This window comes from Bombina bombina, chromosome 1 (assembly GCF_027579735.1).
Source record: "Bombina bombina isolate aBomBom1 chromosome 1, aBomBom1.pri, whole genome shotgun sequence".
Lineage (NCBI taxonomy): Eukaryota > Metazoa > Chordata > Amphibia > Anura > Bombinatoridae > Bombina > Bombina bombina.
This window is the reverse complement of record NC_069499.1, coordinates 1,386,441,762-1,386,467,445: the sequence shown is the minus strand read 5'-3', so window position 1 is coordinate 1,386,467,445 and position 25,684 is coordinate 1,386,441,762. Positions and strand designations below refer to the sequence as shown.

At 39.5% G+C, this 25,684-nt stretch overlaps 1 protein-coding gene across 1 annotated transcript in view; it reads right to left on the bottom strand.

Annotated features, from left to right (window-relative positions):
- Positions 1–25,684, bottom strand: part of POLR3C (RNA polymerase III subunit C) — a 97,263-nt gene that overhangs the window by 12,655 nt on the left and 58,924 nt on the right. Inside the window, 8 exon segments of the mRNA XM_053704496.1 lie at positions 3,278–3,427; positions 4,640–4,689; positions 4,856–4,957; positions 15,765–15,915; positions 19,479–19,519; positions 19,521–19,540; positions 19,635–19,670; positions 19,673–19,685. Of these exon segments, the coding sequence (XP_053560471.1) occupies positions 3,278–3,427; positions 4,640–4,689; positions 4,856–4,957; positions 15,765–15,915; positions 19,479–19,519; positions 19,521–19,540; positions 19,635–19,670; positions 19,673–19,685 (563 nt within the window).

Genomic DNA, 25,684 nt, shown 5'->3' with positions numbered 1-25,684 from the left:
AACGGATATCAAATTAAGATTTAACGCTTTTATCACAGTCAAACACACTGTCACAGGTCTGCTGTGACTGATTACCTCCCTCAAAAACGAATTTTGAACACCCCTGAGCTCTCTAGAGACGTCCTGGATCAAGGAGGAAGAAGCAGGAAGACTGTGCTAGAATTTTAACTGCGCAACAAGGCGTTAAAAAAAGGCCCCTCCCACTCATTTACAACAGTGGGAGACCTGATATAACGGTTTCTATGCAGAAATAAACGTTAGCCATGTGGAAAAAAATCATGCCCAAAAGGATTTATCATCAAAGTACCTCACAAAACGAATAACATGCCAGTAAACGTTTTAAAAACAAACTTCTTTTAATGTCATGCAAAGTTATCACTAAGCCTGCTACCAGTCGCTTCCACTGCAGATAAGGCTTAAGCATTATTTCAGTATTAACAGTATTTTCTCAGTCAAATTCTAGTCCCTAGAAAATAACTCTACTGTGCATACATTTATCAGCCTGATACCAGTCACTACTACTGCATTTAAGGCTGTACTTACATCATACGGGTAACAGCAGTATTTTCTTAGTCAATTCCATTCCCAGAAAATATTGTACTGCACATACCTCATTTGCGGGGGACCCCGCATGCTATTCCCATTTTCTGAAGTTATCCCACTCCTCAGAATGTCGAGAACAGCCAGTGGATCTTAGTTACGCCTGCTAAGATCATAGAAAACGCAGGCAGTTTCTTCTTCAAGTACTGCCTGAGATAGAAAAACAGCACACTCCGGTGCCATTTAAAATAACAAACTTTTGATTGAAGAATAATTAAGTAAAAACTCCAACTCCTCTCGCGACCCTCCTTCTTATGTTGAGGGTTGCAAGAGAATGACTGGGTATGACATGTGAGGGGAGGAGCTATATAGCAGCTCTGCTTGGGTGATCCTCTTGCAACTTCCTGTTGGGAAGGAGAATATATCCCATAAGTAATGGATGACCCGTGGACTGAACACACTTAACAAGAGAAAAAAGAAATACTGAAAGAGAGAAAGAAAACTATTTGTCCTCAGCGTATGATCGTTTTTAATTAAAACAATATTTTATACTTCGATTCAGATCATGTATCCAAGATATCTTTCTTAAAATATAGTGTATATACAATTTATATGTCAATAAGGCCAGGTAAGGAACTCTGCTGCTATAGCTAGAGGAGGCTGCAGACAGACAATGCTGAAATTAGAATAAGGATAGGGAAATTTAAGGAATATTTTTTTTATTTTTAAATGTTTAGTTTAGTTGGGGCGTTTGAGCACTTGGGAGAGGGCCGTCTGAAAGTGTACTGGGGGGCCCATGTAGGAAGTCTTAGGCCTTGGAGGTTTAATAGTGCAAATCGGGAAACTTATATTCATGGTTTATTACTGCCGGTGGGGATAAGGTATGATCAGAAGATCCCCTATAACACTAGCAGTTATATAAATGCCACTATTGACGCTACAGATCATTTATGTTGTCACTATAAAATTAAGGCTGTTGCTATGATGCTGCCAGTAAATTCATTGACATAGGAGTTTGATGGCGCCATGACCCTGTGTCAGGACTGAGAACTAAACATTTTTATTTAAAGTGAATGTCAATTTTGATGCTAAAGTGCCCGGTTTTTAAAAATTTGATTAAAAACAGGGGCACTTTAATTCATCAAAATTTACATTTCACTCGTTGTGAAGAAATACTTACCTTTTAAACTTGACAGCCGCTCCAGCTTCCTCCGGTCGTCGCAAGCCATTTCTGATGTCAGAAATGATGGATCGGTCATCCTCCAATCACGGCTTCCCCCTCGGGGGAATCAGTGTCTGATTCAACGCCGTTATTGGAGGAAGCCGGATTCCTCATTTTAGACCCAGGAAGAGGCTTTGCGATGGGTGGAGGAAGCTGGAGCTGCTGTCAAGTTTAAAAGGTAAGTATTTTTTTCACAACACGAGTGAAATGTAAATTTTGATGAATTAAAGTGCCCCTGTTTTTAATCTAATTTTTAAAGACTGGGCACTTTAGCATCAAGATTTACATTTACTTTAATGATTTAGAACGCGCATCCAATTTTAAACATCTTTCCAAATTGTTTCTATTATCAAATTTGCTCCATTCTCTTGGAATCCTTTGTTGAAGGAGCAGCAATCCACTGCTGGAACTAAGCTGAACCTATCGGGTGAGCCAATGACAAGAGGCATATATGTGCAGCCACCAATCATCAGCTAGCTCCCAGTAGTGAATTGCTGCTCCATCAACAAAGGATCCCAAAAGAACAAAGCACATTTTATAATAGAAGTAAATTAGAAAGTTGTTTAAAATGTTATGTTTTATCTAAGTCATAAAAGTTGCATTTTGACTTTACCTTTTAAAAGGGACAGTAAAGTCAAAATTAAATGCTAATGATTCAGGTAGAACAAGCAATTTTAAACAACTTTCCAATGTACTTCTATTATAAATTTTGCTTAGTGCTCTTGGTATTCTTTGTTAAAAAGTAATTCTAGGTGAGCTCAGGAGTGTGCACGTTTCCTTAGCCATCGGGCAGCAGTGCTTGCAACAGTGTTTGTAGCAATGTTATACATAGTTGCAAACTCTGCTGCTAGAGAGTGTCTGTAGCATTCTATGGCAGATGTTTTTGTATGTATAACATTTTTATAAACACTGTTGAAACCACTGCTGCCAGATGACCAAGGACACGTGCACACTCCTGAGCTCACCTCGGATTACTCTATTTAAGAAAGGATACCAAGAGAACTAAGCAAAATTGACAAGAGAAGTACATCAGGAAGCTGTTTTAAAATGCTTGTTCTACCTGAATCATGAAAATTTCATTTTGACTTTATATAAGATAGTAACATAGTAGTCCATTAAGCTCAACCTATAGAGATCCAACATGATTTACCATAAAAGCTCCAATTGATCATAATTTAAATCGCATTAAAAAGGTGATCCATTTAACACAAGCAATCATATCCCTGAATTCTGTTTCTAGCCAGAAATTAATCTAAACCATTTTTAAATGCATCTAAGGTATTGGCATTCACTACCTCCTTAGGCAACGAGTTCCCAAATTGTATTGCTCTTACAGTGAAAAAATGTTTACGTTTCTGGAGATTAAATCTCCTTTCCTCCAGCCTCAAATTGTGACCTCTTGTCACAAACAATGTCCTCTGAATAAACAGAGCTTCCGTCATCTCTTACTTACGGTCCCTTTATGATGTTATGACTTGAATGATATTACACAAGAATATTTCAGAAGTTACTCACTTGTTAACATTTCTTTTCAGGTTCTCGAGCTGCTGCCGTTCAGGTGCAGTAATCATCTCTTCAATTTCTTGAAGCTGAGCTTCTTCTGCTCCCGTGGCTTGCATAGATGCAAGAATGGCCTCTATCCTCTGGGATTTCTCCAGAAGACGTCTGCATAGAGTAGAAATATTGTTGGAAAGATGGGTGTTACGGATGCACACAGTGATTCTGTTAAAAAGGACCCTAAACACTAAATGGGTGCTGCCATTTTGGAACCAAGATTGCATTGCATGTATATGAAGAAGAGTTTCTGCACATGAGCAAACAGGTAAGCACTAGAATGTAGTGAGAGATTTCAACATGGCGGCGGCACCCATAACTAGAGAGAGGTGGGGAACAACCTCATTACTACACTTACAGAATATTTATTGACCCTTTAAGAAAAAAGTTTGGATCTTATGTTTGGAAAAAGATCAACGATTGCCTATTCCACTGCATCCTGGAAAACTCTACAAAGTCATAAAAATACTATCAGTTTGTGTCTCTCTATTTCTCTCTCACAAAACCTGGTACTTGGCTGCAATCAGAGACTGGACTCGTTGCTGCATGTTTCTAGCAATCAAGGGGTTAATTAAATCACTATTGTAATTGTATGCCTGCCAATCAATTAGTTAAATATGTGTGTGTATTACTGTGAGCCAAGAGATTAAAATGACTGTTTTGAGCTTGTTTCCTGCAACCATAGGGTAACATCACCATTTTGTATGTTACTGTTAATCAAGGAGATAACTCACTGAAATACAAAATGTAATTTTGGGCAAGCCAAAGAATAAAGTGTAATATGGGAGATTCTTGTCATTTAATCACTTACATATAAAAGCATATGTTACGTATTTATTTTATTTGGGAGGGTTAAAGGAACATGAAACTCACATTTTTTCTTTCCTGTTTCAGATAGGGAATACACTTTTGAACAACTTTCCAATTTGATTATATTATTTAATTAGCTTCATTCTCTTTGTATCCGTTATTGAAAAAGTAGCAATGCACTACTACTAGGCATATATGTGCAGGGACCAATCAGCAGCTCCCAAGCCTAACTAGGTATCTTTTTCAGCAAAGTGTACAAAGAGAAAAATAAATAAATTAGATAATAGAAGTAAATTGGAAAATTGTTAAAAATCACAAGCTCTATCTGAATCACAAAAAAATTGGGTTTAATGTCCCTTTAAAGTGAGAATGTACCAATGGAACAACAGTCTAATCATTATTTTTTTACAGTGGAAAAAATCCAATGTCAAATGGAAGTGACAATTGAAAAAAGTGGTTAACCTGCATTTACATTTTCAGTCACCTAAAAATGAAATATCAGCCACAACTCACTTGTTCTCTTTGGTCTCGTACAGCCTCCGTTCAATCAAGTTGGCAACGGTCTGAGAATTGGAGACACAAGAGTTTAGAAACTCACAATTAGCTACCTGAATAGCTGTGAAGGTCCTCCTATGGTTCCCTCCACCAGCAGCACATACACATAGCTCAACCTACTGTCTTAGTTTTCTCCCCAAATCAGATCACACAGTCTCCCCCCTAGTGTCTTACCTTATAGCATCTATGCAACAGCATCCGAGCAGACGAGAGCGTATTTACTGCATACAGATAAAATGTCCTAGATGGGGCATGATCTGGTGTTTTGGGGATTTCCTAATGTAGCAGAAAAAATTGAGCAACAAATAAACTAGCTGCAAATAGAGAAATAACCCAAGATGAAAACTCTGCTATAATCTATGCACATTAACTCTCTTTACACAGCACATGTAACTAACATGATATAATGAAGGATGAAAAGATATTTTACTCCAATACTTTATTTACTTTATTCTTTCTGTGCTCTTTGTAACTCATTTCAGCACCTCCTCCAAAATCCAGAGAAATAAAAGGGAAATTCCATAAACTTCATATTGATATTAAATACTCTCTACTAGAGAACAATTTACATTTAATAAAAAACTGCCACATTAAGACTCTATCACTAAAATTCACTTGTTATCAGGGGCCAAGTCCAGTGGGAACGCATGGGAACGCACTATTTTTGCAGGATTAACTAAGTTCCCTCTGCACAGAGAACAGCAATGCTTCAGTAAACACTGCTGCTGCTGGTGGGAGGAGCTAGAGCACAGTTCTGGTTAGAGGGATAGTGATATCCTCTAATAATGGGAAGTAACACTTCCTACAATACACTAAATGTCAGCCTGTCAGCGGCCCTAGCACCCCTCAGCAGAAATAGGACTATTGCATCTTAAGTGGTTGAGACTCTGTGACAGAGGAGGAGTCCCAGATTTAAAGGCAACCATTCAACCCTTTATTGGTTTTGATTTGTTTTCATTACCAAAATGTATAGATTATATACATATAAATTCAGTGTGTGTGTATGTAAGTGTGTGTGTGTAAAACAATATAAATTGTGAGGGGGTGGAAGTCTTGGTGAGTTCCCACACTTTTTTTTTGTAGAACTTGACCCCTGCTTGTCATTAATAGTTGCATTTCCAAGAATCTCTGCTGTTCTCACAAAAATATCAGAAACTGAAAACAACCACTATATTTTGATGATCTATTACTTAAAGGGACAGTCTACTCCAGAATTGTTGTTTAAAAAGATAATTACTTTTGTTTTAATATACATTTTACCTCTGTGATTACCTTGTATCTAAGCCTCTGAAGACTGCCCTTTTATCTCATTGCTTTTGAAAGACTTACATGTTAGCCAATCAGCGCTGACTCATAAATAACTCTACAGGAGTGAGCACAATGTTATTTAAATGACACACATGAACTAGCTCTGTCTAGCTGTGAAAAACTGTCAAAATGCACTGATATAAGAGGCGGCCTTTAAAGGCTTAGAAATTAGCATATGAGCCTACCTAGGTTTGTCATTGTTCCACTCCCTGAAGAGAGGCTGAAATGCCGCCATAATCAGTATTGTGAAATGTACCTAATCCTGCACGACACTACACAGTCAATGTTTGGATTAGAGTACAGGGCCCTTTACACTTTTTCTAATGGAAAAAAAACACAGTGACAGCAATAAAGACCAGGAATATGAATTCCACAAGGCATTTCATGGGGTGTATCCCCAGACTCCTCTTGATTTGCAAAACCTTGTAACTTGTGCTAAAAAAGTGACAGTGCTTAATGCTTCTGTATGAAGATTTTTGCACTGCAGTTCTTAAAGGGATAGTAAACATCTTGTAATTACAAGACATATTTGTTGTGCTGCTATATAACATTAAAGCCAAGTCTTACTGTTTTAAAAACAATTTGACATCCATTTTACTGCAATTATTTTTCAGTAGCCAAATTCCACCCATCATTTGCCTTATTTGGAGGAGCCAATATGAGCTTTAGTCCACAGATAACAAGGCTAGTCACAGTCATAAAGTTTGTATCAAGTGCATTGTTTTTCAGATAAAGCCAAGTAGGGGCAATGTATGTAACAGAGTTAGCCTTAAGAAGTCAGGCAGGTGCATTTCAAATTCTGAGAATTAAAAGGTTTTCACTGGGGTTCAGGTCTGGAGATGGGGTTTGTCTTGACAGGGCCTTGATCTGGTGGTCCTCCATCCACACCTTGATTGACTTGGCTTTGCGGCATGGAGCATTGTCCTTCTAGAAAAACCAATCATCAGAGTTGGGGAACATTGTCAGAGAAGAAGGAAGCAAATTTTCTTCCAGGATAACCTTGTACTTTGCTTGATTCAAGCGTCCTTCACAAAGATAAATATGCCCAATTCCAGGTCATCTTCTCTGATGAATCCAATTTTCAGCTTTGCTCAACACCTGTTCATCTAATGGTCTAATACACGGAGACCTGGAGAGGCCTACAAGCCACAGTGTCTCGCACCCACTGAGAAATGTGTTGGAGGATCTGTGATGAACTGCGGGAATCAGGCAGATATATCTTTGTGAAGGATGCATGGATCAAGCCTTCGTACAAGCTTGCTTCCTTCTGCTATAACAATATAGAATAGAACAAAAATGTTCATTTTACTCAAACACATACCTATAAATAGTAAAACCAGAGAAACTGATAATTTTGCTGTGGTCTCTTAATATTTTCCAAAGCTGTATATATTATATATATATATATATATACACACACATATATACAGTACATACATAAATACATACACATACACAGGTGGCCCTTGTTTTGCACCGTTTCAGAATAACGCCCTTTTATTCAGTCATGTGACTGCTATTGAAAAGCACTGAGAAGCAGTGCATTGATTAAAATAAGGACAGGCCAGTAGGTGGAGCTGTCCGCTTGTGTTGCAGCAAAGATATGAAAGCCAAGCAGGCATCAGTGTAACCAGCTTTCAAAGGAACAAGATCTAGCAGCCTTTTATCTTCCTGCCCAGCTGCTTGAAGGTCAGGGTGCCTATAAATCAGTCCAGACTGGAATGCATAGAATAGCTGCAGAGCCGATATTATCTAGCAAGCTAACAATGCAGAGAACTGTTTGCAGAAAAATGCAAGTAAAAAAATGTTTTTGTTCATTAAACTTAGTTTGATGATACATTCTGTGTTGTGTGATTATTTTATTAGGTTTATAATGCTGTTTAGAAAATGTTTTTGTTCATTAAAGGGACACTGAACCCACATTTTATCTTTCATGATTCAGATGAAATTTTAAGCAACTTTCTAATTTACTCCTATTATCAATTTTTCTTTGTTCTCTTGCTATCTTTATTTTAAAAGCAGGAATGTAAATCTTAGCAGCCAGCCCATTTTAGGTTCAGCACCATGGATAGCGCTTGCTTATTGGAGGCTTACATTTACCCACCAATAAGCAAGCATAACCTAGGTTCTCAACCAAAAATGGGCTGGCTCCTATGCATCACATTCCTGCTTTTTAAATAAAGATAGCAGGAGAACAAAGAAAAAATGATAATAGGAGTAAATTAGAAAGTTGCTTAGAATTGCATGCTCTATCTGAATCATGAAAGAAAAAAAAAATTGGGTTTAGTGTTCCTTTAAACTTAGTTTGATTATATATTCTGTGTTGTGTGATTATTTTATTGGGTTTATAATGCTGTTTAGCATTTACAGTCTTCATTTCAAAGCTTTAAAAATAACCTATTAGGTGTGACTTATATATATGGGTAATGTAGTATACAACCCCTCAACTCAATGGGCTTGAATAATTCTGTTATCAAAAATAAGTACAACAACAGTGATTGTAGTGATATGAATATTAAAGTGATTATAAATTCTAGCGTTTCAAAAACGCTAGGATTTACCATCACTAAAATTAATAGCGACCATCATTTATCATTTTAAAAAAAAAAATAAAAAAAAAGATGAATAAGCGCCTCCGGCTGCCCACAGCACAGCTCCGTTTTTTCAATGTGGTGATATTTCCACCTCTTAGCCAATAGCTGTGGTTGCCCTTCGGTGTGCAAAAAAAATCAAAACTACAAAATGTAAAACATTTGCTTCAATCTCGGGAGCTAAACTGAAGTGCAAGGTACAGCCCTCAAAAAAAACAGCAATGTCACTGATCTGTGAATGTGAACCGCATCTGTGACAGGGAGCAACAATATGTGTGCATCAAAATGGCAGTGCCCAGTATGAAGAGGTAGAGCTTCACCAACTACCATTTTTAGGCCCAGATTACAAGTGGAGCACATAAATATTAGTGTGCTAAATCCTTCACATAATAGACTTCCCCTGAGGTGTGCTGAAAAACTAATGAAGGCTATGGCTCAAGAGCTAATCTGAGGGTCAAATAGTGGAGTTCTTCACTAACTTTTAAACTATGGTTTTCTACTAAAATACAAGTTTAAAACACTGCACACCTACATATTTACACACATATACATAAACCCATTTAAGCCCTTCCCAGTCTAGTACCGGATCACTTTAAATCACTGTTAATTTCTTTTTCCTCCAAAACTAAAAACACGAGTGAAAAACTTTATTGGAATATATTTTTGAGCTGAGGAAAAGACATCCTGCGCTATCGATTGCACGTCACTTGTAATCTAGTCCCTAATGGGTTAAAATAATGGAAGAGCTGCAAGCACAGGAGGAAAAGCTTTAGTATTGTGAATGGTAACCATTGTGTTTAAAGAGACATCAAACCCAAAAACATAATTTATGCTTACCTGATAAATTCCTTTCTTCTGTAGTGTGATCAGTCCACGGGTCATCATTACTTCTGGGATATTACTCCTCCCCAACAGGAAGTGCAAGAGGATTCACCCAGCAGAGCTGCATATAGCTCCTCCCCTCTACGTCACTCCCAGTCATTCGACCAAGGACCAACGAGAAAGGAAAAGCCAAGGGTGAAGTGGTGACTGGAGTATAAATTAAAAAATATTTACCTGCCTTAAAAACAGGGCGGGCCGTGGACTGATCACACTACAGAAGAAAGGAATTTATCAGGTAAGCATAAATTATGTTTTCTTCTGTTAAGTGTGATCAGTCCACGGGTCATCATTACTTCTGGGATACCAATACCAAAGCAAAAGTACACGGATGACGGGAGGGATAGGCAGGCTCTTTATATAGAAGGAACCACTGCCTGAAGAACCTTTCTCCCAAAAATAGCCTCTGATGAAGCAAAAGTGTCAAATTTGTAAAATTTGGAAAAAGTATGAAGCGAAGACCAAGTTGCAGCCTTGCAAATCTGCTCAACAGAGGCCTCATTCTTGAAGGCCCAAGTGGAAGCCACAGCTCTAGTAGAATGAGCTGTAATTCTTTCAGGAGGCTGCTGTCCAGCAGTCTCATAAGCTAAACGAATTATGCTACGAAGCCAAAAAGAAAGAGAGGTAGCAGAAGCTTTTTGACCTCTCCTCTGCCCAGAGTAAACGACAAACAGAGAAGACGTTTGTCGAAATTCCTTAGTTGCCTGTAAGTAAAATTTTAGAGCATGGACTACATCCAGGTTGTGCAGTAGACGTTCCTTCTTCGAAGAAGGATTTGGGCACAAAGAAGGAACAACAATCTCTTGATTGATATTCCTGTTAGTAACTACCTTAGGTAAGAACCCAGGTTTAGTACGCAGAACTACCTTATCCGAATGAAAAATCAAAAAAGGAGAATCACAATGTAAGGCTGATAATTCAGAGACTCTTCGAGCCGAGGAAATAGCCATTAAAAATAGAACTTTCCAAGATAACAACTTTATATCAATGGAATGAAGGGGTTCAAACGGAACGCCCTGTAAAACATTAAGAACCAGGTTTAAACTCCATGGTGGAGCAACAGTTTTAAACACAGGCTTAATCCTGGCCAAAGCCTGACAAAAAGCCTGGACGTCAGGAACTTCTGACAGACGTTTGTGTAACAGAATGGACAGAGCTGAGATCTGTCCCTTTAATGAACTAGCAGATAAACCCTTTTCTAAACCTTCTTGTAGAAAAGACAATATCCTAGGAATCCTAACCTTACTCCAAGAGTAACCTTTGGATTCACACCAATATAGGTATTTACGCCATATCTTATGGTAAATCTTTCTGGTAACAGGTTTCCTAGCCTGTATTAAGGTATCAATAACTGACTCAGAAAACCCACGTCTTGATAAAATCAAGCGTTCAATTTCCAAGCAGTCAGCTTCAGAGAAGTTAGATTTTGATGTTTGAAGGGACCCTGTATCAGAAGGTCCTGTTTCAGAGGTAGAGACCAAGGTGGACAGGATGACATGTCCACCAGGTCTGCATACCAAGTCCTGCGTGGCCACGCAGGTGCTATTAGAATCACTGATGCTCTCTCTTGTTTGATTCTGGCAATCAATCAAGGAAGCATCGGGAAGGGTGGAAACACGTAAGCCATCCTGAAGTCCCAAGGTGCTGTCAGGGCATCTATCAGGACTGCTCCTGGATCCCTGGATCTGGACCCGTAACGAGGAAGCTTGGCGTTCTGTCGAGACGCCATGAGATCTATCTCTGGTTTGCCCCAACGTCGAAGTATTTGGGCAAAGACCTCCGGATGGAGTTCCCACTCCCCCGGATGAAAAGTCTGACGACTTAAGAAATCCGCCCTCCCAGTTCTCCACTCCCGGGATGTGGATTGCTGACAGGTGGCAAGAGTGAGACTCTGCCCAGCGAATTATCTTTGATACTTCCATCATAGCTAGGGAGCTTCTTGTCCCTCCCTGATGGTTGATGTAAGCTACAGTCGTGATGTTTGTCCGACCTGAAACCTGATGAACCCCCGAGTTGTCAACTGGGGCCAAGCCAGGAGGGCATTGAGAACTGCTCTCAATTCCAGAATGTTTATTGGCAGGAGACTCTCCCTCCTGACTCCATTGTCCCTGAGCCTTCAGAGAATTCCAGACGGCACCCCAACCTAGAAGGCTGGCGTCTGTTGTTACCATTGTCCAGTCTGGTCTGCTGAATGGCATCCCCCCTGGACAGATGTGGCCGAGAAAGCCACCATAGAAGAGAATTTCTGGTCTCTTGATCCAGATTCAGAGAAGGGGATAAGTCTGAGTAATCCCCATTCCACTGACTTAGCATGCACAGTTGCAGTGGTCTGAGGTGTAAGCGTGCAAAGGGTACTATGTCCATTGCCGCTACCATTAAGCCGATTACCTCCATGCATTGAGCCACTGACGGGTGTTGAATGGAATGAAGGGTGCGGCAAGCACTTTGAAGTCTTGTTAGCCTGTCCTCTGTCAGGTAAATCTTCATTTCTACAGAATCTATAAGAGTCCCCAGGAAGGGAACTCTTGTGAGTGGAACGATGTGAACTTTTCTTTTCGTTCACCTTCCATCCATGTGACCTTAGAAATGCCAGTACTAACTCTGTATGAGACTTGGCAGTTTGAAAGCTTGAAGCTTGTATCAGAATGTCGTCTAGGTATGGAGCTACCGAGATTCCCCGCGGTCTTAGTACCGCCAGAAGAGCACCCAGAACCTTTGTGAAGATTCTTGGAGCTGTAGCCAATCCGAATGGAAGAGCCACAAACTGGTAATGCCTGTCTAGGAAGGCAAACCTTAGGTACCGGTAATGATCTTTGTGAATCGGTATGTGAAGGTAAGCATCTTTTAAATCTAACAGTGGTCATGTACTGACCCTCTTGGATCATAGGTAAAATTGTCCGAATAGTCTCCATCTTGAACGATGGAACTCTTAGGAATTTGTTTAGGATCTTTAAGTCCAGGATTGGTCTGAAAGTTCCCTCTTTTTTGGGAACCACAAACAGATTTTGAGTAAAACCCCTGTCCCTGTTCCGATCGTGGAACTGGATGGATTACTCCCATTAACAAGAGCTCTTGTACGCAGCGTAGAAACGCCTCTTTCTTTGTCTGGATTGTTGACAACCTTGACAGATGAAATCTCTCTCTTGGAGGAGAGTATTTGAAGTCCAGAAGGTATCCCTGAGATATTATCTCTAGCGCCCAGGGATCCTGGACATCTCTTGCCCAAGCCTGGGCGAAGAGAGAAAGTCTGCCCCCCACTAGATCCGATCCCGGATCGGGGGCCCTCAATTCATGCTGTTTTAGGGGCAGCAGCAGGTTTCCTGGTCTGCTTGCCCTTGTTCCAGGACTGGTTATGTTTCCAGCTTTGTCTGTAGCGAGCAACAGCTCCTTCCTGTTTTGGTGCAAGAGGAAGTTGATGCTGCTCCTGCTTTGAAATTACGAAAGGAACGAAAATTAGACTGTCTAGCCTTAGCTTTGGCTTTGTCCTGAGGCAGGGCATGGCCCTTTACCTCCTGTAATGTCAGCGATAATCTCTTTCAAACCGGGGCCCGAATAAGGTCTGCCCTTTGAAAGGTATATTAAGCAATTTAGACTTAGAAGTAACATCAAGCTGGACCAGGATTTTAGCCACAGCGCCCTGCGTGCCCTGAATGGCGAATCCTGAATTCTTCGCCGTAAGTTTAGTAAGATGTACTACGGCCTCCGAAATGAATGAATTAGCTAGTTTAAGGACTCTAAGCCTGTCCGTAATGTCGTCCAGAGTAGCTGAATAATGTTCTCTTCCAGAGATTCAACCAGGAATGCCGCTGCAGCCGGTGATCGGCGCAATGCATGCAAGGGGTTGCAATACTAAAACCTTGTTGAACAAAACATTTTCTTAAGGTAACCCTCTAATTTTTTTATCCATTGGATCTGAAAAAGCACAGCTATCCCCACCGGGATAGTGGTACGCTTAGCTAAAGTAGAAACTGCTCCCTCCACCTTAGGGACCGTTTGCCATAAGTCCCGTGTGGTGGCGTCTATTGGAAACATTTTTCTAAATATCGGAGGGGGTGAGAACGGCACACCGGGTCTATCCACTCCTTAGTAACAATTTCAGTAAGTCCTCTTAGTATAGGAAAAACCTCAGTACTCGCCTGGTACCGCAAAATATTTATCCAACCTACACATTTTCTCTGGTATTGCAACTGTGTTACAATCATTCAGAGCGCTAACACCTCCCCTAGTAATACACGGAGGTTTTCCAGTTTAAATTTAAAATTTGAAATATCTGAATCCAGTCTGTTTGGATCAGAACCGTCCCCCACAGAATGAAGTTCTCCGTCCTCATGTTCTGCCACCTGTGACGCAGTGTCTGACATGGCCCTAATATTATCAGCGCACTCTGTTCTCACCCCAGAGTGATCACGCTTACCTCTTAGTTCTGGTAATTTAGCCAAAACTTCAGTCATAACAGTAGCCATATCCTGTAATGTGATTTGTAATGGCCGCCCAGATGTACTCGGCGCTACAATATCACGCACCTCCCGAGCGGGAGATGCAGGTACTGACACGTGAGGCGAGTTAGTCGGCATAACTCTCCCCTCGTTGTTTGGTGAAATATGTTCAATTTGTACAGATTGACTTTTATTTAAAGTAGCATCAATGCAGTTAGTACATAAATTTCTATTGGGCTCCACTTTGGCATTGCAACAAATGACACAGGTATCTTCCTCTGAATCAGACATGTTTAACACACTAGCAAATAAACTTGCAACTTGGAATACAATTCAATTAGAATAATATTAAAAAACGTACTGTGCCTTTAAGAAGCACAGAAGATCTATGACAGTTGAAAATTAATAAATTGAAACAGTTATAGCCTCAAACCTTATAAACAACACAACTTTAGCAAAGGTTTAATCCCATTAGCAAAGATAACAAATTCTGAAAGCAGGAAACAAATTACAGAATAAACGTTTTTTGTCTCAGTCAACTATAATTCTCACAGCTCTGCTGAGAGAAATTACCTCCCTCAAAATAAGTTTTGAAGACCCTGAGCTCTGTAGAGATGAACCGGATCATGCAGGAAATACAATGAGCTGCTGACTGAAATATCTGATGCGTAGCAAAAGCGCCAAAAAAACGGCCCCTCCCCCTCACACACAGCAGTGAGAGAGAACAGAAACTGTCAGAAAAAAGATTAAGCAACTGCCAAGTGGAAAAATAGTGCCCAAAACATTTATTCACTCAGTACCTCAGCAAATGAAAACGATTTTACATTCCAGCAAAAACGTTAAACATAATTTCTAGTTATTAAACAGCTTTATGTACTTCTTACAGTGTAATTCTAGTGAAGTACCATTCCCCAGAATACTGAAGTGTAAAGTATACATACATGACATTATATCGGTATGGCAGGATTTTCTCATCAATTCCATTGTCAGAAAATAAAAGCTGCTACATACCTCTATGCAGATTCATCTGCCCGCTGTCCCCTGATCTGAAGTTTACCTCTCCTCAGGATGGCCGAGAAACAGCAATATGATCTTAACTACTCCGGCTAAAATATAGCAAAAACTCTGGTAGATTCTTCTTCAAACTCTGCCAGAGAGGTAATAACACACTCCGGTGCTATTTTAAAATAACAAACTTTTGATTGAAGATATAAAACTAAGTATAATCACCATAGTCCTCTCACACATCCTATCTAGTCGTTGGGTGCAAGAGAATGACTGGGAGTGACGTAGAGGGGAGGAGCTATATGCAGCTCTGCTGGGTGAATCCTCTTGCACTTCCTGTTGGGGAGGAGTAATATCCCAGAAGTAATGATGACCCGTGGACTGATCACACTTAACAGAAGAAATGTTTATTTCATGGTTCAGATAGATCATACATCTTTTCCAAATTTCTTCTATGATCAATTTTGCTTCATTCTTTTGTTATCCTTTCTTGAAGAAGCAGAAATGCACTACTGGGAGCTAGCTAAACACATCGGTAAACCAATGAGAAGAGGAATATATGTGCAGCCACCAATCAGCATCTAGCTCCAAGCTTCTAAGACTACCTAGGTATCCTTTTCAACAAAAGTTGCTAAGAGAACAAAGCAAATTAGATAATAGAAATAAATTGCAAAATGGTTCAAAATTGTATGTTCTATCCAAACCATGAAATAAATTGTTGGGGTTTGGTGTCCAGCAGTTGTTCCTTTAACGCTGCTTGAATAGCACACTTCCATATTCACTACAGGAGACTGTTTGATAAATTAGTTGTAATATTTATAAAGGCTACTGGCTCAGGGCTACAATGAATAGAGGGGTACTGACTTGCAAAGATACAAGATTCTGTGACAGCATCTTGTACAGCATTTCTTTGGCTTCTTTTGCAGGGACCATAGCAAAATCTTCCACTTGCTTCTGCTCCAAATGTCTCTTGCGCAGGAGGAGGCGAAAAATCCTGGCACAACGTGAGCCAAACCTGTAGATAAAAAGATATCGCTATTTACATTCTCTCTATATATTATTGACCAACCCACCTACTTTAATTGTTCAGATTTGACAGGAACTCCAGAAGGATATAAATATTTCTGTAACCTGTGACTAAAATGTTTTGGTTTTTTTAAACAATAAAACATTTAAAAAAAAAAAATGATGTTAAACTATGTAGTTTGGAGGAGGGAAGGTGATATAACGGAAAATATTAAGAAAGTTAGTTTTAAAAAGACAAGATATGGAATTTAAAGGAACATAATGGTTAAAATTTAAATGTGTGTGAGCACATTTCAGTTTTGAGTTGGACTGGAGCATTTTTACCGTATTCTTATATTATCAAAAATACTTCTAGTAGAAGTTATTAGTGATTCATATTTTTGGCTCAGATAGCAGTGGTTTTCTTGCATGATGCAATCATTAAAGGGGAATGAAACCCAAACATTTTAACCCCTTAACGAATGAGGACGTGCAGGGTACGTCCTCAGAAAAAAGCAGTTAATGCCTGAGAACGTACCTGCACGTCCTCAGTGTGGAAAGCAGCTGGAAGTGATCCTGCTCGCTTCCAGCTGCTTTCGGTTATTGCAGTGATGCCTCGATATGGAGGCATCCTGCAATAACGTTTTTAAGTATCCGGTGCAGAGAGAGCCACTCTGTGGCCCTCTCTGCACCGGAGATCGGTGGCTACCTGCGTTGGTGGGTGGGAGCCGGACCGGGAGCGCGGGGTGGCGGCCATCGATGGCATGTGGATGTGAAGGGGGGCGGGATCGTGGGCGGGGGTGGCTGGGGGCGCGCACGGGCACGGGAGGGTGGGGTGCGGGCGCGTGCACGGGGAGGGGAGCGGGTGGGAACCGCTACACTACAGAAAATGGGAAATAAAAAATATATCAAAATAAAACTTTTAAACAATAAGCAAGGTGGTGGGGGTTAGTCTGTGGGGGGTGGGGGGGGGGAAGTACACTACAGAAAAAAACCAAAAAAAAAACAAAAAAAAAAGCCATTTTTTTTATTGTAAACTGGGTACTGGCAGACAGCTGCCAGTACCCAAGATGGCCCCTCAATAAGGCAGAGGGGAGGGTTAGAGAGCGGTTTTGGGGGGGATCAGGGAGGTTGGGGGCTAAGGGGGGGATCCTACACAGTAGCATATGTAAAATATGCTTAAAAAAAAATTCATTTCTTTTTAAAAACCTTTTATTTTAGTACTGGCAGACTTTCTGCCAGTACTTAAGATGGCGGGGGACAATTGTGGGGGTGGGGGAAGGGAAGGGAGCTGTTTGGGAGGGATCAGGGGGTGGGATGTAGTCAGATGGGAGGCTGATCTCTACACTAAAGCTAAAATTAACCCCTGCAAGCTCACTACAAACTCCCTAATTAACCCTTTCACTGCTAGCCATAAAACACGTGTGAGGCGCAAACAGGAATTTAGTGGCCTTCTAATTACCAGAAAGCAACGCCAAAGTCATATATGTCTGCTCTTTCTGAACAAGGGGATCCCAGAAAGCATTTACAACCATTTGTGCCATAATTGCACAAGCTGTTTGTAAATGATTTCAGTGAGAAACCTAAAATTGTGAAAAATTTTACGTTTTTTTTAATTTGATCGCATTTGGCGGTGAAATGGTGGCATGAAATATACCAAAATGTGCCTAGATCCAATACTTGGGGTTGTCTACTACACTACACTAAAGCTAAAATTAACCCTCACAGCTCCCTAAAAGCTCCCTAATTAACCCCTTAACTGCTGGGCATGATACACTGTGGTGCGCAGTGGCATTTAGCGGCCTTCTAATTACCAAAAAGCAACGCCAAAGCCATATATGTGTGCTATTTCTGAACAAGGGGATCCCAGAGAAGAATTTACAACCATTTATGCCATAATTGCACAAGCTGTTTGTAATGATTTCAGTGAGAAACCTAAAGTTTGTGAAAAAATTTGTGAAAAAGTGAACAATTTTTTGTATTTGATCGCATTTGGCGGTGAAATGGTGTTATGAAATATACCAAAAATGGCCTAGATCAATACTTTGGGATGTCTACAAAAAAAAAAATATATACATGTCAAGGGATATTCAGGGATTCCTGAAAGATATCAGTGTTCTAATGTAACTAGCGCTATTTTGGAAAAAAATGGTTTGGAAATAGCAAAGTGCTACTTATATTTATGGCCCTATAACTTGCAAAAAAAGCAAAGAACATGTAAACATTGGGTATTTCTAAACTCAGGACAAAAATTTAGAAAACTATTTAGCATGGGTGTTTTTTGGTGGTTTTAGATATGTAACAGATTTTGGGTGGTTCAAAGTTAGAAAAAGTGTGTTTATTTCCATTTTTCCTCATATTTTATCATTTTTTTTTATAGTAAATTATAAGATATGATGAAAAATAATGGTATCTTTAGAAAGTCCATTTAATGGCGAGGAAAAACGGTATATAATATGTGTGGGTACAGTAAATGAGTAAGAAGAAAATTACAGCTAAACACAAACACCGCTAAAATGTAAAAATAGCCTTAGGTCCCAAGACGGACAGAAAATGGAAAAGTGCTCTGGTCACTAAGGGGTTAAACCTTACTTCAATTATCTCATTTTCTTGGTTCTCTAGGTTCCATTACTGAAAAGGATACCTAGGTAGGCTCATGAGCTGGGAAATAGCTGCTGATTGGTGGCTGCACATATATGTCTATTGCCATTGGCTTACTGATATGTTCAGCTAGCTCCCAGGAGTGCATTAGCTGCACCCTTCAACGAGGATACCAAGATAATGAAGCAGAATTGATATAGAAATACATTGGAAAGCTTGTTTAAAAATGTATTCTCTATCTGAATCAGACAATTTGTGGTTTCATTAACCCTTTAATGTCATGATAGCGCTGCGGAATCTGTTGGCGCTCTACAAATAACCGATAATAATAATAATAATGATACAATGTCTCATCTGTGAGCAGGCGCAGTGTTTGAATGCAGGTGTACAGGGTATGCACAGCATAAGTACATATGCTCATGAAACAGAAATAACTTTTACTAGAAGCATTTAAACAAATATCCGTATATTAGAATAATGTTTCCATTCTAAATTGAAATGCATTCATGCACATTTCTATATTTAACTGTATGTCCCTTTAAGATTTTAAATTGGGCAGTGAGAATTAGATATCATATCAAATAGTTGCCTATAGAAAAGGAGGAAGCTGTCTGGAACAAACTTCCAACAGAATGGATAGGATAACAATGCAGTAGAGAAGTGTGTTTTCCTTTAAGTTCTATGATTGGTCTTAAAATGTATTTCTGAAATGATTATATTCTGTGATCGTCCCGGCTGTGTCATTCTTCATATAAGGCAAATAGTGAACTGACTAAGCTATGTTGGTCTATTTCTTTAGCACTGATCCCATCAACCTACACAGCTAGATAAATAAAACAAATTAGTGAGGGGGAAAAAAGACTGAGTGATAGAGAAGTGAGAACAGAATCTTGGGATAAGAAAACCTATGAAGAATAGAGACAGCGAGCAAAAAAGTCAAAAGCGAGGAACTAAAGTGAGAAATATACCTACCTCTCCTGAACAATAGATTCCAAGTTAGCAGTGGCCAGTAATTGCTACAGCCTTGTGCAGATCTGTCATGGCAGGTTAAGTCACTAACAAACAGAAGACATCTAATAAAAAACAAATGAGACAGTACTAGTGTTTCATACACTTTATAAAGGATACTAATGACAAACATCCCTCCTCCGCTGTCTCCAGACTTCCGACAAACTCCAGCTACAGAAACACAAAGAGAAAAGAATGTGTATGAGTGTGGAGGGTAATACAGAGAGGTGATGTTAATAAACAGTGGCCCTACCATAGAGGAGCTTCCTTAAAGGGACATAAAACAGTATAAAACTAACAAAAGTTTCTTAAATATATAATGCAGCCAAGGCTTACCTGCAAAAATGGTTTCTATTTTAACCCCCATTAACCCCTTTAAATTTAGGCATAGTTTTGTTTGCAGCAAGATCCCTCCTGGCCATTTCATATATGGAAGGTGCTATCCAGGCCACAGCTTCCGCAGAATGCACTTGTGCAATGTGCACAGTAGGGAGCTGAGTAACATTAGACCTGACTAAAGCAGTGCACAATTAATGCTAAAGCTTTCACAAAGCGTGTGACATTATCCCCATGGAAACGAGCAAACCTCTTGGCAACAAACAATAGCAGTACCTGCTGTCCCTCCTCAACCCCCCTTTACTTGCAAAGGTAATTATCCTCCGGTGCAAACTTTGTTACATGATACCAAAAGGTTTGGATTAGGATACTGATAATGGTGGGGGTGGGGGGTTGGAGCAGGCTACACTTGACAACACTAAAGTGTAAGTAATTTTGCAGATTTTTGAAATTTTATTAAAATACTTATAAGCTTTTTATCCACTTTTTTTTTTTTTACACACTGTTTTACCTCACCTTTTATAATATGCACATAACTCAAAATATTTTACGACACTTTAAAGGGACAACATATTGAAGCAAACAGCAGATAAGAGTTCATTGTATATAAAGCGGATACCGAAACACTCTTTAAAAAGGATTAGTCTCTCTCTCCCACTTCCCAAAGGGGAATTGGTTTCTTCTGATACCACGTGTTTACATAGCTTTTCTGCAGCAATTACTGCGGTATTGATATTTTTAGTATAGGGGCAGGTTTCCTTAAAAAATAAAGCTGTTTCAAATGACAAAGTTAAAGTTTTTTTTTCTAAACAGTTTAATAAACTCTAACAGGTACACAGGATCATTGGAAAAACATAAAAAAAATGATACATTTTACAGTACACTGTCCCTTTAAAGGATCATAACTTACAGTAAAATTGCAGAATCAACAAGTGCATAATAAAAAGATAATATAATAGCACCTACTATGAATTTTAAAGTAGTAGATTTTTTTCCTGACAAATTCCAAAATTTGCATTTGGTGGCCCCCTGTATCACATGAAAGCCATCAGCCAATCACAAACTCATATAGGTATACAATGTGAGCTCTTGCACATGCTCAGTAGAAGCTGGTGCCTCAGAAAGTGCATATAAAAAGACTGTGCACAATTAGATAATGGAAGTAAATTGGAAAGTCTCTTAAAACTGCATGATCTATCTCAGTGATTTTTAACCTTTTTTTTGCCGTGGCACACTTTTTTACATTAAAAAATCCTGTGGCACACCACCATCCCAAAATTAAAAAGAAAATCACACATTGTAGCCTAATACAGCATATATATATATATACACATACACACAAACACACACATACTGTAAGTATTGTGCTGTTATGCCATGCCTCCTACAAACTACCCCTGCACTGGGAGTAAAAAACAAGCAAAGTTTAAAAAATATGTCACACTGTTGTCAGTCTGCCGTGGCACACTTGAGGATCTCTCACGGCACACTAGTGTGCCACGGCACACTGGTTGAAAAACACTGATCTATCTGAATCATGAAAGTTTAATTTTGACTATAGTTTCCCTTTGTACTAAAAACAAAAACTAATCTATAATACATATAAAAAAAATCAGTATTTAACCATGTTGACATGTTTTTGTGCTGATTTTCAGACGCCTGATCAAGCTCCAAAGTGTCAGATGTATACAGACTATTGCTGGCTCCTGTTTGTCTTTCTTTTCATATGCAGATGGGGGAGGGGGGAGTGTCTGCCTGTTTCTGGTTTCCCAGTCCCTTTCGGTGGGTGTCCCAGCCTAACCTCATCAACAGTGCTAAACTGGGAGCTTCTAAGTAAGTTTATAAAAGGTTTTATACTGGATTTTTAGATCAGTATCTGTGCATATTCTTATTTATAGTAGAAACTATGACATGCAGTTATATGAAAAACATAATTTATGTAAGAACTTACCTGATAAATTCATTTCTTTCATATTAGCAAGAGTCCATGAGCTAGTGACGTATGGGATATACATTCCTACCAGGAGGGGCAAAGTTTCCAAACCTCAAAATGCTATAAATACACCCTCCCACACCCACAAATCAGTTTAACGAATAGCCAAGAAGTGGGGTGATAAGAAAAAGTGCAAAAGCATAAAAAATAAGGAATTGGAATAATTGTGCTTTATACAAAAAAATCATAACCACCACAAAAAGGGCGGGCCTCATGGACTCTTGCTAATATGAAAGAAATGAATTTATCAGGTAAGTTCTTACCATAAATTATGTTTTCTTTCATGTAATTAGCAAGAGGTCCATGAGCTAGTGACGTATGGGATAATGACTACCCAAGATGTGGATCTTTCCACGCAAAGAGTCAACTAGAGAGGGAGGGATAAAATAAAGACAGCCAATTCCGCTGAAAAATAAATCCAACACCCCCAAAATAAAGTTTAAATTTTATATGAAAAAAAACTGAAATTATAAGCACAAGATTCAAACTGAAACAGCTGCCTGAAGTACTTTTCTACCAAAAACAGCTTCAGAAGAAGAAAACACATCTAAATGTAGAATTAAGTAAAAGTATGCAAAGAAGACCAAGTTGCTGCTTTGCAAATCTGATCAACCGAAAGCTTCATTCCTAAACGCCCAGGAAGTAGAAACTGACCTAGTAGAATGAGCTGTAATCCTTTGAGGCGGAGATTTACCCAACTCGACATAAGCATGAAGAATTAAAGATTTCAACCAAGATGCCAAAGAAATGGCAGAGGCCTTCTGACCTTTCCTAGAACCGGAAAAGATAACAAATAGACTAGAAGTCTTTCGGAAATTCTTAGTAGCTTCAACATAATATTTCAAAGCTCTAACTACATCCAAAGAATGCAATGATTTCTCCTTAGAATTCTTAGGATTAGGACATAATGAAGGAACCACAATTTCTCTACTAATGTTGTTGGAATTCACAACCTTAGGTAAAAATTTAAAAGAAGTTCGCAACACCGCCTTATCCTGGTGAAAAATCAGAAAAGGAGACTCACAAGAAAGAGCAGATAATTCAGAAACTCTTCTGGCAGAAGAGATGGCCAAAAGGAACAAAACTTTCCAAGAAAGTAATTTAATGTCCAATGAATGCATGGGTTCAAACGGAGGAGCTTGAAGAGCCCCCAGAACCAAATTCAAACTCCAAGGAGGAGAAATTGACTTAATGACAGGTTTTATACGAACCAAAGCTTGTACAAAACAATGAATATCAGGAAGATTAGCAATCTTTCTGTGAAAAAGAACAGAAAGAGCAGAGATTTGTCCTTTCAAGGAACTTGCAGACAAACCTTTATCCAAACCATCCTGAAGAAACTGTAAATATATCCTCGGAATTCTAAAAGAATGCCAGGAAAAATGATGAGAAAGACACCAAGAAATATAAGTCTTCCAGACTCTATAATATATCTCCCTAGATACAGATTTACGAGCCTGTAACATAGTATTAATCACAGAGTCAGAGAAACCTCTTTGACTAAGAATCAAGCGTTCAATCTCCATACCTTTAAATTTAAGGATTTGAGATCCTGATGGAAAAAAGGACCTTGCGACAGAAGGTCTGGTCTTAACGGAAGAGTCCACGGTTGGCAAGATGGCCATCCGGACAAGATCCGCATACCAAAACCTGTGAGGCCATGCTGGAGCTACCAGCAGAACAAACGAGCATTCCTTCAGAATCTTGGAGATTACTCTTGGAAGAAGAACTAGAGGCGGAAAGATATAGGCAGGATGATACTTCCAAGGAAGTGACAATGCATCCACTGCTTCCGCATGAGGATCCTTGGATCAGGACAGATACCTGGGAAGTTTCTTGTTTAGATGAGAGGCCATCAGATCTATTTCTGGAAGTCCCCCACATTTGAACAATCTGAAGAAATCCCTCTGGGTTGAAGAGACCATTCCGCCCGGATGTAACGTTTGCGGACTGAGATAATCCGCTTCCCAATTGTCTATACCTGGGATATGAACCGCAGAAACTAGACAGGAGCTGGATTCCGCCCATACCAGAATTCGAGATACTTCTTTCATAGCCAGAGGACTGTGAGTCCCTCCATGATGATTGATGTATGCCACAGTTGTGACATTGTCTGTCTGAAAACAAATGAATGACTCTCTCTTTAGGAGAGGCCAAGACTGAAGAGCTCTGAAAATTGCACGGAGTTCCAAAATATTGATCGGTAATCTCACCTCCTGAGATTCCCAAACCCCTTGTGCTGTCAGAGACCCCCACACAGCTCCCCAACCTGAAAGACTTGCATCTGTTGAAATTACAGTCCAGGTCGGAAGAACAAAAGAAGCCCCCTGAACTAAACGATGGTGGTCTGTCCACCACCTCATTGAGTGTCGTACAATCGGTTTTAAAGATATTAATTGAGATATCTTTGTGTAATCCCTGCACCACTGGTTCAGCATACAGAGCTGAAGAGGTCGCATGTGAAAACGAGCAAAGGGGATCGCGTCCGATGCAGCAGTCATAAGACCTAGAATTTCCATGCATAAGGCTACCGAAGGGAATGATTGTGATTGAAGGTTTCGACAAGCTGATATCAATTTTAGACGTCTTTTGTCTGTCAAAGATAGAGTCATGGACACTGAATCTATCTGGAAACCTAAAAAGGTTACCCTTGTCTGAGGAATCAATGAACTTTTTGGTAAATTGATCCTCCAACCATGATCTTGAAGAAACAACACAAGTCGATTCGTATGAGATTCTGCTAAATGTGAAGACTGAGCAAGTACCAAGATATCGTCCAAATAAGGAAATACCACAATACCCTGTTCTCTGATTACAGGACAGAAGGGCACCGAGAACCTTTGTAAAAATTCTTGGAGCTGTTGCTAGGCCAAACGGCAGAGCCACAAACTGGTAATGCTTGTCCTAGGAAAGAGAATCTCAGAAACTGATAGTGATCTGGATGAATCGGAATATGCATGATATGCATCCTGTAAATCTATTGTAGACATATAATGCCCTTGCTGAACAAAAGGCAGGATAGTCCTTACAGTTACCATTTTGAATGTTGGTATCCTTACATAACGATTCAATATTTTTAGATCCAGAACTGGTCTGAAGGAATTCTCCTTCTTTGGTACAATGAAGAGATTTGAATAAAACCCCAGCCCTGTTCCAGAACTGGAACTGGCATAATTACTCCAGCCAACTCTAGATCTGAAACACATTTCAGAAATGCTGAGCATTCGCTGATTTACTGGGACACGGGAAAGAAAAAATCTCTTTGCAGGAGGCCTTATCTTGAAGCCAATTCTGTACCCTTCTGAAACAATGTTCTGAATCCAAAGATTGTGAACGGAATTGATCCAAATTTCTTTGAAAAAACGTAATCTGTCCCCTACCAGCTGAGCTGGAATGAGGGCCGCACCTTCATGTGTACTTAGGAGCTGGCTTTGATTTTCTAAAAGGCTTGGATTTATTCCAGACTGGAGATGGTTTCCAAACTGATACTGCTCCTGAGGATGAAGGATCAGGCTTTGTTCCTTGTTGTGACAAAAGGAACGAAAACGATTATTAGACCTAAATTTACCTTTAGATTTTTTATCCTTTGGTAAAAAAGTTCCTTTCCCTCCAGTAACAGTTGAGATAATAGAATCCAACTGAGAACCAAATAATTTATAACCCTGGAAAGAAAGGGAAAGCAGAGTAGACTTAGAAGACATATCAGCATTCCAAGTTTTAAGCCAAAAAGCTCTTCTAGCTAAAACAGCTAGAGACATATACCTGACATCAACTCTAATGATATCAAAGATGGAATTACAAATAAAATTATTAGCATGTTGAAGAAGAATAATAATGCTAT